The sequence below is a fragment of the Heterodontus francisci genome, chromosome 12 (genome assembly GCF_036365525.1).
Source record: "Heterodontus francisci isolate sHetFra1 chromosome 12, sHetFra1.hap1, whole genome shotgun sequence".
Classification (NCBI taxonomy): Eukaryota; Metazoa; Chordata; class Chondrichthyes; order Heterodontiformes; family Heterodontidae; genus Heterodontus; species Heterodontus francisci.
This window is the reverse complement of record NC_090382.1, coordinates 54,968,965-54,986,825: the sequence shown is the minus strand read 5'-3', so window position 1 is coordinate 54,986,825 and position 17,861 is coordinate 54,968,965. Positions and strand designations below refer to the sequence as shown.

The following is a 17,861-nucleotide window of genomic DNA, read 5'->3' as shown; positions in this document are numbered from 1 at the left end:
TAGATAGGCAATATGGTCGGCATGGATGCGGTGGGCCGAAGGGCCTGTTTCTATGCTGTACGACTGACTAAAAAAAAAAAGTTCCCAAGAAATTCGTCATGTTCAAATACAAGATGAGGAGTGCATCCTAATATGCCAGTATTGTCAACAAGGTTGGCCGCAGCAACGTCCCAATGGTACAGTAAAGAATATCTACTTTGAGTACAGGAGGCACTTTACTATTGTGGTTGATTTGCTGATATCTGACTAGAGGCTGGCGATTCTGGTCTCACGCAGGACTGATGTATTGGAGAAAATACATCAGGGCCACATAGGTATCACAAAATACAGAGCAAGGGCTCAGTTGTCTGTCAGGTGGCCAGCAATATCGAAGGATATAGAAGAAATGATTTCAAATTGCCAGGTATGCGCAGTGCACAGACCAGACCAGAGGGAACGTCTGGCGATGGATCTATTTATGTTTAATGGGAAATCCTACCTGATTGTTATCAATTACTTCTCAAGATGGATTGAGGTGAATCCAGGAAATTATAGGCTGGTAAGCCTTATGTCAGTGGTAGGGAACTTATTCAAGAGGATTCTTCGGGACAGGATTTAGTCCCATTTGGAAACAAATGAACTTATTAGCGAGAGGCAGCATGGTTTTGTGAAGGGGAGGTCGTGTCTCACTAACTTGATTGAGTTTTTTGAGGAAGTGACAAAGATGATTGATGAAGGAAGGGCAGTGGATGTTGTCTATATGGACTTCAGTAAAGCCTTTGACAAGGTCCCTCATGGCAGACTGGTACAAAGGGTGAAGTCACATGGGATCAGAGGTGAGCTGGCAAGATGGATACAGAACTGGCTCGGTCATAGAAGACAGAGGGTAGCAGTGGAAGGGTGCTTTTCTGAATGGAGGGCTGTGACTAGTGGTGTTCCGCAGGGATCAGTGCTGGGACTTTTGCTGTTTGTAGTATATATAAATGATTTGGAGGAAACTGTAGCTGGTCTGATTAGTAAGTTTGCGGACGACACAAAGATTGGTGGAGTTGCGGACAGTGATGAGGATTGTCAGAGGATACAGCAGGATATAGATCGATTGGAGACTTGGGTGGAGAAATGGCAGATGGAGTTTAATCCGGACAAATGTGAGGTAATGCATTTTGGAAGATCTAATACAGGTGGGAAGTATACAGTAAATGGCAGAACCCTTAGGAGTATTGACAGGCAGAGAGATCTGGGCGTACAGGTCCACAGGTCACAAAGTGGCAGCGCAGGTGGATAAGGTAGTCAAGAAGGCATACGGCATGCTTGCCTTCATCGGTCAGGGCATAGAGTATAAAAATTGGCAAGTCGTGCTGCATCTGTACAGAACCTTAGTTAGGCCACACTTAGAATATTGTGTGAAATTCTGGTCGCCACACTACCAGAAGGACTTGGAGGCTTTGGAGAGGGTACAGAAGAGGTTTACCAGGATGTTGCCTGGTCTGGAGGGCATTAGCTATGAGGAGAGGTTGGATAAACTCGGATTGTTTTCACTGGAACGACGGAGGTGGAGGGGCGACATGATAGAGGTTTACAAAGTTATGAGTGGCATGGACAGAGTGGATGGTCAGAAGCTTTTTCCCAGGGTGGAAGAGTCAGTTACTAGGGGGCATAGGTTTAAGGTGAGAGGGGCAAAGTTTAGAGGGGATGTGTGAAGCGAGTTCTTTCCACAGAGGGTGGTGAGTGCCTGGAACTTGCTGCCGGGGGAGGTGGTGGAAGCAGGTACGATAGCAACATTTAAGAGGCATCTTGACAAATACATGGGAATAGAGGGATACGGTCCCCGGAAGTGCAGAAGGTTTTAGTTTAGGCAGGCATCAAGATCGGTGCATCTGTAAGGCAGGCTTAGAGGGCCGAATGGCCTGTTCCTGTGCTGTACTGTTCTTTGTTCTTTGAAACATTTGTACACAATGACAACTGAGACAGTCATTTGAGTGTTACAGGAGATCTTTGCAGCACATGGCATTCCTAACAAGATTGTGTCAGATAATGGCCCTCAATTTGCAAACGACTACTTCACGCACTTTGCGGAATAATGTGGGTTTGTACATCTTGCAAGTTCCCCTAGATATATGCAATCTAATGGTGAAGCTGAGAGAGGAGTCAGAACTATCAAAGCACTGTTAAAGAAGAATGAAGATTTTCAAACAGCACTCCTGAATCATAGATCTGCTCCATTGCTATGTGAACTATTGATGGGGAGAAAGCTTAAAAGCAACTTCCTATCCTACTAGAAGTCCAGGATTATCAGAGTTCGAGCAGGCGAAAAGTCTTACCAGATAAAACAAACTTCTAATTATAATAGATATCGTACCAAAACCTACCCAAGGTGATGGAAGAAGACAAGGTATGGATACGAGACCAAGGTAAAGAAGGAGTAATCAACCAGAGAGATGGAAATAAACAGAGATCTTATTTAATACGTACTTCGGAAGGTACTGTTGTGACCAACCACTCCAGTCAAAGCCCCCCAATCAAAATATACGATTCTGATTGTGATGGGAGAAACGCACTGTTAATTCAATCCCGTGCCTCCACAGATCGCCTAACATATCATTTTAAACTTTCCAAATTAAGGAAAGTTAAATTGTGCTGTCTATTAACATCCAAATGAGGCTAATGAGCCAACTTGTACTATCCATTAACCTCCGAATGAGGCTAACCAAACCAGGTGTCTTTAAATCAACAAATTAACTGTTTAAGAATTTAGTTATTCTAATTAAATACTGCTAAGACATAAACGACATTTAAAATACAGTCCTTCCAAATTTACAGTCCAATGTTGCTTGAGGTCCTCACAGCTGTCCGATGGGGGGACAAAAGGTCTTCCAAAGTAGAATATCCCATAGTCTCATTCCAGCAGTAAGTGATGCTTTCCTTCCAGCGAATTTCAACAATTAATGACTTGCAAACACTTATTAAATGAATCAATTTGGCTTTAGATTTTTTGAGGGATAAAAGATGGTCACCGTCTAACTTCCCTTCCTTCCATTTAAATTACCAGAGATCTCTGTTATGACTTGACATTTTTTAGAATTTTGGGAGGTAATAATTAGACTAAAATTCTCTTCCTTCATTTTAAATGGCTGAGAGCTCTTTTTTCAGGTGCTAACACCAGCTGTCTGTTTGTGTTCTCTTAGAGCAGACTCTTCAACTAAAAAGCCAGTTCAAAATTGAATTATAACAATGTATCGCATGATGCTCAGTTCAAGTGGCTGTATCCAAGGTAACGAGAATGCACCCTTTGAATCGCAGACTCCGAATGGCTGTTGCTGGGTAACCAGGATACATTCTTTGAAGCTGGATGCTTCCCTCTCCATATGCTTGTATCCAATGGCGACCAAAATGCATTTTCTCTTTAACTCCTAAGGCTTGCTGGTTCTTAAGGCAGTACTGATCCTTTGCAAGCCTTAAAGGCAAACTGCATATTACCTGAAGAAAAAAAACTACAGAACCATGACAGTATTATAAGAAGAAACAGGAGAAATCTTACCTCTTCTACAAAGACATTAATCAATCATATACTTGGATGAGCCAGATGTTGATCCTGAAAAGCAGAAAACATCGGATACTGCAAACCTCAATGATTACAATCCAAGTCAAGAAACAAGAGTTCAGAACAAGACTGCTGATCTTTTGCATCTGATAAGAACACGATCAGGGAGAGTTGTGAAGCCTCCTGACAGATTGAATCTGTGATGTTAGAGACTTGGAGGGAGATGAGATGGGATGGTATGTAAAGTAAAATGAATGGATATAGAAAAAGTATATATGGACAAAGACTTGGGTGGAGATGTAGTATAAGGGCCTGAAAGGGTTAATGTTTGGGACAATGTGAGTAACACCTCCGACTGTGATGTCAGAGATCACGTGGTGGAGACCCAAGAAGGAGAAACAGCATTATGACAGAAGTGAGTTAGACCTCTGTTTAAGAGAAAGTGTAAATAGTTCCTGAAATATAATTAGTGTTATTGTTTAACATTTCAAGACTCTGATCTCTACAAGCTTGAGGAATCAAACCTATCTCCTAGTAGCAACAATATACCACAGTTTGATGCAACTGAGTGGCTTACTGGGACATTTCAGAAGGAGTTAAGAGTCAACCATATTGCTGTGGGTTTGAAGTTATATGCAGGGTCTAAAATCACATACAGGCCAAATCAGGTAAGGATGGCAGATTTCCTTCCCTAAAGGATATTAGTGAACCAGGTAGACTTTTACGATAATCTGGTAATTTCATGGTTACCATTACTGAAAATAACTTTTTAATTCCAGATTAATTAATGGAATTTAAATTCCACCAGTTGCCATGGTGGGATTTGAACTTGTATCTCTGGAGCATTAGTCCAGGCCTCTGTATTACTAGTCCAGTGACATTGGACTAGTAACTAAAAACTATCCTACCTAAAAATTTACTTCCAGGACTAGAAGTCCAGGATTATCAGAGTTCAAGACAGTGAACAGTCTTACCAGAAAAAACAAACTTCTAATTATAAGAGGAGATATCATACCAGAAACCTACCCAAGATGATGGAAGGAGACAAGGTATGGACACAAGGCTAAGGTCTTCTTTTCTTTTGGGCCTCCTTATCTCGAGAGACAATGGATACGCGCCTGGAGGTGGTCAGTGGTTTGTGAAGCAGCGCCTGGAGTGGCTATAAAGGCCAATTCTGGAGTGACAGGCTCTTCCACAGGTGCTGCAGAGAAATTTGTTTGTTGGGGCTGTTGCACAGTTGGCTCTCCCCTTGCGCCTCTGTCTTTTTTCCTGCCAACTACTAAGTCTCTTCGACTCGCCACAATTTAGCCCTGTCTTTATGGCTGCCCGCCAGCTCTGGCGAATGCTGGCAACTGACTCCCACGACTTGTGATCAATGTCACACGATTTCATGTCGCGTTTGCAGACGTCTTTATAACGGAGACATGGACGGCCATGAAGGCTAAGGTAGAGAAGGAGTAATCATCCAGAGAGATGGAAATAAACAGAGATCTTATTTAGTACATACTTCAGAAGGTACTATAAGAAGAACGAACCAGGGGAAATCTTATCTCCTCTTGCCACAACGCTACTGGCCCCTTGCATAACAGCATTGGTAATCAAGGCTGAAGGAGATTGCTTGAAGGGCTTTGGCGATGGTCCAAAATGACCTCCAAGATTTGAAATGGTAGGTTGTTCAAGGCAGTTTCGATTGGCATGTCTTTGTTGATGTAGCAGTTGTATTCTCTGGAGACCGCATATTCATGGCATAGGTGAGGTGGTGCGGTTTTTGCCACCACAGGCAGCAGGGCGATGGTGTTAAAAGTGTGTCGGTGCTAGTTCTGAGAGCTCAGTTGGATGTTGACAGATTTGACATGCCAACGAGCAGTACTCTGCTGTAGAGTGCACCAGGATGATGCTGTATGGAGAATTTGAGGATCTGCTTCCAGTCCCTGGATCAGTTTGACGCTACTGTTCAGTTTCTTGCTCAGGTTCTGGAGATGCTGTCTATATGTTTCGGCGGACAAGGGGACTGCTGGGTAAGTAAACCTATATATTCGGGCAGTGGCTAAACCCGAAACACTATACGTGTAGTGTCTCCCACCCATCCTCCTCCTCTAACCAAAAAAAAAGGACTCTTGTGTGGAAGGTTTGGTAAGGTTTTCCTTTTTTTAAAATCTCTGTTGTCAATTTAGTGCGAAGGGGATGGAAGCTAGGGCAGTTGCATGCTCCTCTTGCAGGATGTGGGAGGTGAGGGTCACCACTTGTGTCCCTGCTGACTTCACCTGTGAGAAGTGCACCCAACTCCAGCTCCTCGCAGACCGCGTTAGGGAACTGGAGCTGGATGAACTTCGGATCATTCAGATGCTGAGGGGGTGATAGCGAGCAGTTATTGGGAAGTAGTGAAACCTAAGTTACAGGATAAAGGTAGCTGGGTGACCGTCAGGGGAGGGAAAGGGAATAGGCGCACAGTGCAGGGATCCCCTGTGGCCGTTGCCCTCAATAATACGTATACCGTTTTGGATACGGTTGGGGGGGGGAGGGACCTACCAGAGGAAAGCCACAGTGGCCAGGTTTCTGGCACTGAGCCTGGCTCAGTGGCTCAGAAGGGAAGGGGAGAGAATAGGAGAGCGATAGTGATGGGAGATTCAATGGTTAGAGGAACAGACAGGAGATTCTGTGGTCGCGAACGAGACTCCCGGATGCCAGGGTCAGGGATGTCTCGGATCGAGTCCACAGGATTCTTAAGGGGGAGGAGGAGCAGCCAGAGGTCGTGGTACATATAGGTACCAATGACATAGCTAGGAAAAGGGATGAGGACCTGAAAAGCGAATATAGGGAGTTAGGTTGGAAGCTGAAAGGCAGGACGAGCAGAGTAGTAATCTCAGGATTGTTACCGGTGCCACTTGCTAGTGAGGCTAGAAACAGGGAGCGAGTGCAGCTGAACACGTGGCTACAGAACTGGTGTAGGAGGGAGGGATTCAGATATGTGGATCATTGGGATACCTTCTGGGGAAGGTGGGACCTGTACAAGAAGGACCGGTTGCATCTGAACTGGAGGGGCACCAATATCCTGGGCGGGAGGTTTGCTAGAGCTCTTCGGGAGGGTTTAAACTAGTTTGGCAGCAGGATGGGAACCGGAGCCACGGATCAGTGGATGGGGTAGCTGTTGAACAGGCAGATACCGAGTGCAGAGAGTCTGTGAGGAAGGTTAGACAGTTGACAGGGCAAAGTTGCAGCCAGTATGATGGGTTGAAGTGTGTCTATTTTAATGCAAGAAGTGTCAGGAATAAGGGTGATGAACTTAGGGCATGGATCAGTACTTGGCGCTACGATATTGTAGCCATTACGGAAACGTGGATATCACAGGGGCAGGAATGGATGTTGGATGTTCCGGGGTTTAGATGTTTCAAAAGGAATAGGGAGGGAGGTGAAAGAGGTGGGGGAGTGGCATTGCTAATCAGGGATAGTATCACAGCTGCAGAAAGGGAGGTCGTCGAGGAGGGTTTGTCTACTGAGTCATTATGGGTGGAAGTCAGAAACAGGAAAGGAGCAGTCACTTTGGGAGTTTTCTATAGACCCCCCAATAGCAACAGAGACATGGAGGAACAGATTGGGAGGCAGATTTTGGAAAGGTGCAGAAGTAACAGGGTTGTTGTCATGGGTGACTTCAACTTCGCTAATATTGTTTGGAACCTCCTTAGTGCAAATAGTTTGGATGGAGCAGTTTTTATCAGGTGTCCAGGAAGGTTTCCTGACTCAATATGTAGATAGGCCGACTAGAGGGGAGGCTGTGTTGGACTTGGTGCTTGGCAACGAACCAGGCCAGGTGGCAGATCTCTCGGTGGGAGAGCATTTCAGTGATAGTGATCACAACTCCCTGACCTTTACTATAGTCATGGAGAGGGACAGGAGCAGACGGGATGGGAAAATATTTAATTGGGGAAGGGGGAATTACAATGCTATTAAGCAGGAACTGGGGAGCATAAATTGGGAACACATGTTCTCAGGGAAATGCACGACAGAAATGTGGAGGTTGTTTAGGGAGCACTTGCTGCGTCTGCTGGATAGGTTTGTCCCGATGAGGAAGGGATGGTAGGGTGAAGGAACCTTGGATGACAAGAGATGTGGAACAGCTAGTCAAGAGGAAGAAGGAAGCTTACTTGAGGTTGAGGAAGCAAGGATCAGACAGGGCTCTAGAGGGTTCCAAGGTAGCCAGGAAGGAATTGAAGAATGGACTTAGGAGAGCTAGAAGGGGACATGAAAAAGTCTTGATGGGTAGAATTAAGGAAAATCCCAAGGTGTTCTACACATGTGAGGAACAAGAGGATGGCCAGAGTGAGGGTAGGGCCGATCAGGGATAGTGGAGGGAACTTGTGCCTGGAGTCGGAGGAGGTAGGGGAGGTCCTAAATGAATACTTTGCTTCAGTATTCACTAGTGAGAGGGACCTGGTCGTTTGTGAGGACAGCGTGGAACAGGCTGATATGCTCGAACAGGTTGAGGGTAAGAGGGAGGATGTGCTGGAAATTTTGAATGATATGAGGACAGATAAGGCCCCGGTGCCAGACGGGATATACCCAAGGATATTACGGGAAGCGAGGGAAGAGATTGCTGTGCCTTTGGCGATGATCTTTGCGTCTTCACTGTCCACTGGAGTAGTGCCGGATGATTGGAGGGTGGCAAATGTTGTTCCCTTGTTCAAGAAAGGGAATAGGGATAACCCTGGGAATTATAGACCAGTCAGTCTTATGTCGGTAGTGGGCAAATTATTGGAGAGGATTCTGAGAGACAGGATTTATGATTATTTGGAAAAGCATGGTTTGATTAGAGACAGTCAGCATGGCTTTGTAAGGGGCAGGTCATGCCTCACAAGCCGTATTGAATTCTTTGAAGATGTGACAAAACACATTGATGAAGGAAGAGCAGTGGATGTGGTGTATATGGATTTTAGCAAGGCGTTTGATAAGGTTCCCCATGGTAGGCTCATTCAGAAAGTGAGGAGGCATGGGATTCAGGGGAAGTTGGCTGTCTGGATACAAAATTGGCTGGCCCATAGAAGTCAGAGGGTGGTAGTAGATGGAAAGTATTCAGCATGGAGCTCGGTGACCAGTGGTGTTCCACAAGGATCTGTTCTGGGACCTCTGCTCTTTGTGATTTTTATAAATGACTTGGATGAGGAAGTGGAAGGCTGGGTTAGCAAGTTTGCCGATGACACGAAGGTTGCTGGAGTTGTGGATAGTGTGGAAGGCTGTTGTAGGTTGCAACGGGACATTGACAGGATGCAGAGCTGGGCTGAGAAGTGGCAGATGGAGTTCAACCTGGAAAAGTGTGAAGTGATTCATTTTGGAAGGTCGAATTTGAATGCGGAATACAGGCTTAAAGACAGGATTCTTGGTAGTGTGGAGGAACAGAGGGATCTTGGGGTCCATGTCCATAGATCGCTCAAAGTTGCCACCCAAGTTGATAGGGTTGTTAAGAAGGCGTATGGTGTGTTGGCTTTCATTAACAGGGGGATTGAGTTTAAGAGCTGCGAGGTTATGCTGCAGCTCTATAAGGACTTGGTTCGACCACACTTGGAATATTGTGTTTATTTCTGGTCGCCTCATTATAGGAAGGATGTGGAAGCTTTAGAGAGGGTGCAGAGGAGATTTACCAGGACGCTGCCTGGACTGGAGGCCATGTCCTACGAAGAAAGATTGAGGGAGCTCGGGCTTTTCTCATTGGAGCGAAGAAGGATGAGAGGTGACTTGATAGAGGGGTACAAGATGATGAGAGGCATAGATAGAGTGGATAGTCAGAGACTTTTTCCCAGGGTGGAAATGGCTATCACCAGGGGGCATAATTTTAAGGTGATTGGAGGAAGGTTTCGGGGAGATGTCAGAGGTAGGTTCTTTACACAGAGAGTGGTGGGTGCGTGGAATGCGCTGCCAGCGGTGGTGGTAGAAGCAGATACATTAGGGGCATTTAAGCGACTCTTGGATAGGTACATGGATGATAGTAGAATGAAGGGTAGGTAGTTAGTTTGATCTTAGAGTAGGTTAAAGGTTCGGCACAACATCGTGGGCCGAAGGGCCTGTACTGTGCTGTACTGTTCTATGTTCTATGACCGGGTACGATTGAGCATGACTCCTAAATAGTTTTTGGCATGGTTTACCTCTGCGCTACAAAAGAAGAGTTTCAGGGCTTGGTTTGCTTGATGGACGTTGAGGTGGAATGTCAAAGTGACAGTCTTTTGTGGGTTTGGCAGAAGTAGATCTCCATCCTTGTAAATTGATGATTTACTGGGAGAACAAGTTTTTTTTTAAATAAAAAAAACTGAAGTGCAAAATGGAATTAAAAAAAAAACTAAGGTGCATCATTCTGTTTTTCAATATATTAAAATGGGGATGTGTGGGTTTATTAAAAGTAGATGCAGATAAGGACTATAATGGGTAATAAAGAAATGGCAAACATATTAATTGAGTACTTTGTATCTGTTTTCACAGTAGAGGAAGAGGACAAAGGGGAACCTAAAATAGTTCATAAGGAAGAACTTGTTGGAATTAATATTTTTTTTTTGACTTGTAATGGAGAAAAAGGGATTTCAGATAAACCAATTCCCAGAATCTGATGGTTTGCACCTCAGGGTATTTAAAAGAAGTAAATGGGAATATTGCAACTATGTTGGTCATAATTTTTCAAAGTTTGGTAGATTCAAGAATTGTGCCTTTTGTATTAGAAATTTGCAAATGTGGCTTATTTGAGTCGATGGAGTGAAAAAACAGGAAACTACAGATCTGTCAGTTTAGCATCATTTGTGAGAAAGTTATTGGAATCATTCATAGAAAAAGTGAGCGAGCTTGGACAAGTGAGTATAAGCAGGTCAAAGAGTCATGGATTTGTGATGGGTACGTCATTCTGACCTAATCTAGCTGATTTATTTTTGAAGACATCACTAACATGGTGGCAATAGGTATCGTCTATATGGATCTCCAGAAGTTTCACACAAGAGACTATTAGCAATAAAATAGAGTGCACGGAATTAGTGATTATCTTGTGACTTGGGTTGGAAGGTGGGAGACAATAGAAATAAGAGGAAAGTTATCCAGATGTGATGTGATGTGACAAATGGTGTTCCCCAGGGATCCATACTGGGGCTTCAGCTTGTCACCATGTATATTAATGACTTGAAAAGAACTAGAGAGTTAAATAAAAACAAAAAGTGCTGGAAACACTCAGCAGGTCTGGAAGCATCTGTGGAGAGAGAAGCAGACTAACGTTTCAGGTCTGTGACCTTTCATCAGAATTGGCAACGGTTGGAAAAGAATTAGGTTTTAAGTAAGTGGCGGGAGGGGGTTGGGGAAGAGAACAAAGGGCAAGGTGTTTGATAGGGCAGAGGGCAGGAGAGATTAAATAACAAAGCTGTCTTGGGACAAAGGCAAAGAGTGTGTTAATGCTTGTGGTGAAAGACAAAGCATTAGTCCAGAGTGTTAATAGCAGAATAATGGGCAGCTCTATCTACATGGAAAAACAGGCACATGGTTAAAAAATAAAATAAACTATTAAAAAAAAAAGGCCAGTCATGCTCTAAATTTATTGAAATCAGTGTTCAGTCTGCAAGACTGCAGCGTGCCTAATTAAAAGATCAGGTGCTGCTCCTCAAGCTTGCGTTGATGTTTACTGGAACACTGGAGTAGGCCAAAGACAGAAATGCTGGCATGAGAGCGGTGGGGTGGGGGGGGGTGGGTGGTGGTGAAATGGCAAGCAATCGGAAGCTCAGGGTCATGTTTTAGGACTGAGGGGAGGTGTTCCGCAAAGCGGTCACCCAGTCTGCGTTTGGTCTTCCCAACGTAGAGGAGACCGCATTGTGAGCAGCGAATACAGTATAGAGAGTTAAATATACAAATTTATAGATGACCCCAACTGTTGAGGCACAGTAAATTGTAGAGAAAGGAGCAGGATGTTGCAAAGGGATGTAGACAGCCTAAGTCAATGGGGTGAAAAAGTGTCTGGAGTTCATTGTGTGGAAGTGTGAAATCATCCACTTTGTATCTAGGAAAGACAAATCAGAATATATTCTTAAAGACTAGGAATTGGGGAGGAACCAAAGGGATTTGGGTATCTATGTACACAAATCACTAAAATCTCATGGGGAGCTGGAGTGGAAAGCAGAGGAAGTTATGCATCAGTTGTGCAGAGCCTTGGTCAGACACTAGAGTACCATGTTCAATTTTGGGTAACATCTCAGAAAGGATATATTGGCCTTGGAGGGGTTGTGCAGATTCACCAGACTGAGATTGTGGCTTAAAGGGATAAATTATTAGGGCAAGTTGAATAAACTTGGCATGTATTCCTTAGGGCTTCGACAGTTGCTGGGTGATTTAACTGATACGTTTAAAGTGATAAATGAATTCAGTAGGATCGATACAGAGAAGCTGTTTCCACTGGGCAAATCCAAATCATGACGGCATAATTTTAAAATTAGAGTTGAGCCTTTTGGGAGTGCAATCAGGAAACTTTTTTCCAAAGTGTAGTGGAATTTTGGAATCCATAGAATGCTGTGGATTTTGGGTTAATTCAAGTCTTCTTGGGAACATTGGTAAGTGGAGTTGAGGTACAGATCAGCCATGACCTGATTGAATGACGTAACTGGTTCCATGAGCTAAATGTCCTGTTCCTATCCCTATGTTGTGAGAAATTGCATTGAGGTGTATTGTATTCTTGACATACAAATTGTTGGGTAAATGATACTTGATAATATTTACCAAAGGTTGCTGAATTTAAACTTTTTGAATTTTTTTTAGGGAATTGATCAAGTATGAGTTCTTCCCAGAAGCCACTCGGACTGAAGAAGATATAAAAATGTATCCGAAGTACCCCTGGGGGAGGGATATTTACACGTTAGAAGGTAGGTGCAAGTATTATAATTTACTGGTTTTCAAACTGGAGTTCTCAGATTTTTGAAGAGCTACGAGATCGCCAGCACGAACTAATATTTTGAAAAATAGCACGTATGCACTGAAGCCAGTTACCCGAATCTTTTTACCATTCCGAGCTTTATTCAATGGAATGGCAGTGAGGGACAGGTTATTATCATCCAAAGAGAACATCAGGCGTCCAGTGACTGGTGGAATGATGTTTGGTACAGCTCATATTCTCAGTGGTAGCTGTATCAGATTTGCTTTTGCTCTGATAGTCTCCAATTTGCCAATCTTTTCTCTCTACTCTGATACCAGCTATTATTGCTGTTCCTTGCTGTATTTTAATACTTTAATGTGCCATGCATTTTGAAAAACACATCTCCAAAGAGTATGATCTCCTGCCTGAACACCTCAATTTCTTGCTGATGGAGGTACCAGTTTCATACAGTGCAGAATTAGAGGAATCTGTGTTGTGAGCATGCTGGATGGGAGAAAACCAGCATTTTGCAAAGGGGTGTTCTCATATAAAATGCATAAAATCTTTCTGGAACTGTTTGCATGGAGCTGTTGTGTGTAAAGTCTGTTTATTTGTTCCTGTGTCCTGCGCATCATTTTGTTGGCAGTAGAGTATCAAGGAATCCCGATTGAGTGTCTCAACAGTTGCAGAAGGTTCTTAATAAAACTTGAAAATTACTGATGTAATTTTATACAAAGTGACTCCTGACAACACAGTGGGCCCCCAATGTCATCAGAGTGCTCCAAGCTGCGCATGTGCACAGTCTATGTCTTACCAGGACTAAGTGGCGCAAGCATGGGATGACATCATCGTGTAGCGCCATCATCGCATATCCATGCCTGATCGGTCTTTGCGCATGCGTGATAAAGCATTATCGTGTATTCAGCCCCCCCACTCGGATGGCGCATGCGGCTGAATGGGAGATTTTGAGGCTGGAGCTCGATCCCTACCACTCGTTCCCGCCCCACTGGCCGCTTTCCCCCTTTGGCAACTTGCTCCAGGCCTCGATGCTTTCTCCTCCTGCCTCCTACCAGCCAGTTACCCCCAGACCTCACTGCTCACCCCCCCACTCCCCGGCCAATTGTTCCTCGCTTTGAGCCACTCCGCTCTCTGGCTGCTCACTCCCCACTTTCCTTCCTCCCCCTCCGCCCCCAGCTGCTAGCTTCCCTCCTCTCGGCCACTCACCCCTACGTCGCCCTGTCACCCCTCATGGCCCGCCTTGTTTCTTTGGGCGGTGTGCAGAGAACGGTCAATCTTGGGAGCAAGTGGCCGAGAGGAAGGAAGCAGTGCAGCCTGGAGCTAGCGGCTGGTGGGGGGGTGAGGGGGAGAGCAGGGAAGCGGGGAGTGAGCACCCAGAGAACGGGGTGGCACAAAGCGAGGAACAATCAGCTGGGGGATGGGGGGGGTGGGTGAACAGCAAGATCTGGAGCGAGTGGCTGAGGGGGGATGCGGCCGGTGGGGGAAGGGGGAGAATGTGTCGAGGCCTGATGCGAGTTGCCGAGGGGGGAGAGCGGCCAGTGGGGGGGTGGTAGTGCGTAGGGTGAAATCAGTCCTGGTCAGTCATAAAATGTGGATAACGAATTTGCAGCACATTTTATACTCTGCCCAATTTTCTTCTCCATCGACAGGAGTGCCAATTCACGAACTTCCAAAAGTATCAGCACATGGAAATTCAATCATAAAATTCCTTTTGGATTTAATAGGATTACTGGAATAGTAAATGGATCTGAGGATTACAGTTAGTATCCTATTCTATATACTAGTATATTACTGAGCTTCCATCCAACTTAATGTAAGGTTAGTTTGCTGGAACTAACTAGCCATAAGCATTTCCTGTGATAAATTGAGCAGCGCCATCTTTAATCCTGGCAGCTGCCTGAACATCGCAGACAGCGGCCTTCCAGTGGAACAGGCTGCATTTGTGTATGTGCTAGTACTGTGGCATTGTCAGCAAACACAGCCAATTTTATAAGTGCAGGTAATGGCACATAACATTGCTAAGAATTCATTTTGTTTATGCTCTATGTATGATTAACACATGAGATACAACTGGGAAAATTGGATGGATGCTTGCTCCTTTCAACCACTTACAGTAGTCCCAGGGCATCCTGTTCTATAGATGTTCACTGGTTATATTACAAAATTCTTTCCCACAATCCGTGGCTTTCATATGTTAGTCATAGTAATTTGTTCTCAAAAGATCGCTGATACCTGTTTGGGTTTGAACCTTACTGGCAGGGTGGTGAGAATGTGGAACTTGCTACCACACAGACTAGTTGAGGTGAAGAGTCTAGATGTGTTTTAAGGACAAGCTAGATTTGTACATGAGGGAGAAAGAAATGGAATAGTAAGGTGAGTGAAGACTCATGTGGAGCATAAATACTGGCATACATCTGTTGGGCTGAATGGACTGTTTCTGGGCTGTCAGATTCTATGTAATTATTGTTCCACCTCTAAATTTTGTTTTAAAGATGCCTATTTTGATTTCTTTCTTCACTCTTAACTCCCTCTTTGGGATTGGCAATTTAGATATGTTATGTGGAGTGTACATTCATTCATAGAATTATAATTGCCACACCTGTTTGTGAAATCATGTGTTTATGTTCATGCTATTTTTATTTAATGTTTTCTACCTCCTCCCTGCCGCCCCCCCCCCATCCAAACAAATTTATCACCCTTCCCTTTCTTGACATTGGATTCCCTAGATACCACATCCTAGCATCTCTCCCAAGCGTGAGCACAGGTGTTGTAGGACATGCAGTTGAGCATTTCGCCTGAGCCAGTGCTGCCGTTGTCTGATGTGTGCACCTACCCTTCCCAGCAAGGGTCATTTATATGTTGATCAAGAGTGGGTAATCTATCTTTCCTCATTTAGCTAATCACAGCTGGGATGCTATAACTCAACAGATTGAGAATCAACCTGGAGCCTCCTGGTTTGTATAGTCTTGTGCGATATACTAAGCAGTGTTTTTAACCCCTAGGCCATCGGTGCATTATTTATTTTTTAAATTGATACTGTAAATATATTGAGGACATTAGGTAGTCATTCCATATGTGGATTGAGGTTTAGTAGTTTATTCGTTATTTACATCTTATAATTGAGAAGAAAAATGCAATTTTCTCGGTGTTAGGATGTTCTACTCATTGTTTTGTTTTGACAGGAACAGTAGATGGAGCTCCATACTTCATGATCACTGACTTCCCATGGCTTCGTTCACTACGTACTGCAGAACCGAACAGCTATGCAAGATATGATTTTGAAGATGATGAGAGAAGTGAGTGTTCTCTCTCATTGTTTTTTGTAGATAATTAAGGCATGGCTTTTAAACCAGAGCTACAGCCCCTCGAGGGTTCATGGAATGACTATAGGCTTCTTCATTGTGACTGTACACTTTTCTATCCAGTATTCCTTCCTTATTTTCACCAACCCCACCCCCTCCCACTACCCTCCCAACAACCGCACACCACAATCTAGGGATGCTCAAGCCAATTGTGGCGTTCCTAATGCTATCTTGACTGTGATATGGTAATTTAGAACAGACTGAAAATTGAACTTTGACCTTACCTTGTCCATACGAACATATTAGGAGCAGAAGTAGGCCATTCGGGCCCTCAGCCTGCTCCGCCATTCAATAAGATCATGGCTGATCTGTTTGTGTCTCGAATTCCAGACTCCCATCTACCCCCGATTGTCCATATAAACAGAGGTCAAGAAAAAGGCATGCAGCCTATTGAAATTTACTTGCCTAATACTTCAACATTCTCAGCCTACCATCCAATTGTGTCCTGTAAAGTCTGTGCTTCGACTACGCTGCATGGCAGATATTCCACACACTTGCCACCCAGGGCATGAAATAGTTTTGGTATCTGTTCTTTTTTCACCAGTTTATTTTAGACATACAGTCCTAGCATTGTTTTAAATAAATATTCATACTTTACCATATCTGAGCCCCAGCTATCTTTTTTTGTAGAATTAAGCTTTTCTTTTTAAACTTAAAAGTTGAAGAGGGAGGGCACAGGCAGCAAAGAATTATCTTAACCTCCAGCATTGTCTGGTAGAATGGACATGAGTTCCACTAATTTTGAATAGTATTGGCACCATATCTAGGAGGACTGAAAGCTAAGTTATAAACTCAATTATGAAAAATTCAGCTTCCTATAATTATAAGAAAGCATGGCACAGAAATGAAGGGCAAGATTGTAGCTCATTCAAAACTCACCCACTTGTGCAGAGTTAAAATCAGACCCAAAGCACCACAACAGGGAATTGGTGCAGTCAGCCGACTTTTAATATTGTTACGACCAAGGCGGGAGGATTGCACTGTTTATTCTAGTTTCACTTCTCCACAGGTCACATCATATATTTCAATTTTCCCACTTATCGATACGGTCAATCATATACTCTATTTTCCCCAGAATAAAACACACTAACCAGGTTTCTTTAGTGAACAAGAAAATTATCAGTTTAGTATAAAATAAGTCTTAACCAGTAATGAAGTAAAGCATAAGCACACAGGTTGAAAGTTTAAAATAAAAACACAAAGTGCTGAAAATACTCAGCAGGTCTGGCAACATCTGTGGAGGGAGAAGCAGAGTTAACATTTCAGGTCAGTGACCTTTCATCAGAACTGGTAAAGGTTAGCAATGTAATAGATTTTAAGCAAATAAAGCGGGGGTGGGGGGAAAAAAGAACAAAAAGGAAGGTATTGATAGGACAGAGGGCCGGAGAGAGACTAACTGACAAGGAGGTCATGGGGCAAAGGCAAAAAGTGTGTGCTTTTGGTGTGGTGAAAAACAAAGCATTAGTGCAGAGAGGATGTTAAATGACATAATTAACAGCCCTAGCCAAAAGCACAAACATGAAAAAAAACCAGTGGGCAGGCACATGGCAAAAAAAAGATGAAAAATTAAAATGAAATTAAAAACTATAAATAAATATAAAGGGCCAGTCATGCTCTGAAATTATTGAACTCAATGTTCAGTCCGGTAGGCTGTAGCGTACCTAATCAGTAAATGAGGTGCTGTTCTTCAAGTTTGCGTTGATGTTCACTGGAACACTGCAGCAAGTTTAAAGTTCTTCTTTTACCTTAGCCCCTCACACTCATATACACAAATACACCAGTTAACCAGAAAAATAAAAGGGATTTTTGTTAAGAGCTCTGTTAGACAAAAAAAGCACTTGGGCTGAATACTTGCTCATTCTTGAAGAAAACAACAGATGGGATATGTTGTGTTCCAAAGCTGGCATGCAGTCTAGACTCAGAGTACATGTGGACGGGTCACTGGGATCTTTTAGAACGGTTCTTTTCAGGCAGCGTTGAGAATTAATTTCGCAGACTTTTCTTCAAAGAGAGGAGACGAGATGAGTTGACCCAGTGGACTTCTCGGGGTCTTTTAGAGAGGTACTGGAAAGCTGAGCTGCGTTGTGGTCTTCTCTCCTTCCTT

At 43.8% G+C, this 17,861-nt stretch overlaps 1 protein-coding gene across 2 annotated transcripts in view; it reads left to right on the top strand.

Moving 5' to 3' along the window:
- Window positions 1-17,861, top strand: part of fbxo38 (F-box protein 38) — a 134,742-nt gene that overhangs the window by 105,652 nt on the left and 11,229 nt on the right. Inside the window, exons 20-21 of one of the 2 annotated variants that reach the window (XM_068043444.1) lie at window positions 12,284-12,387; window positions 15,584-15,691. In XM_068043444.1, coding sequence (XP_067899545.1) covers window positions 12,284-12,387; window positions 15,584-15,691 — 212 coding nt within the window. Of the gene's footprint in view, window positions 1-12,283; window positions 12,388-15,577; window positions 15,692-17,861 lie in introns of both variants that reach the window. The other variant, XM_068043443.1, reaches the window with a different exon arrangement.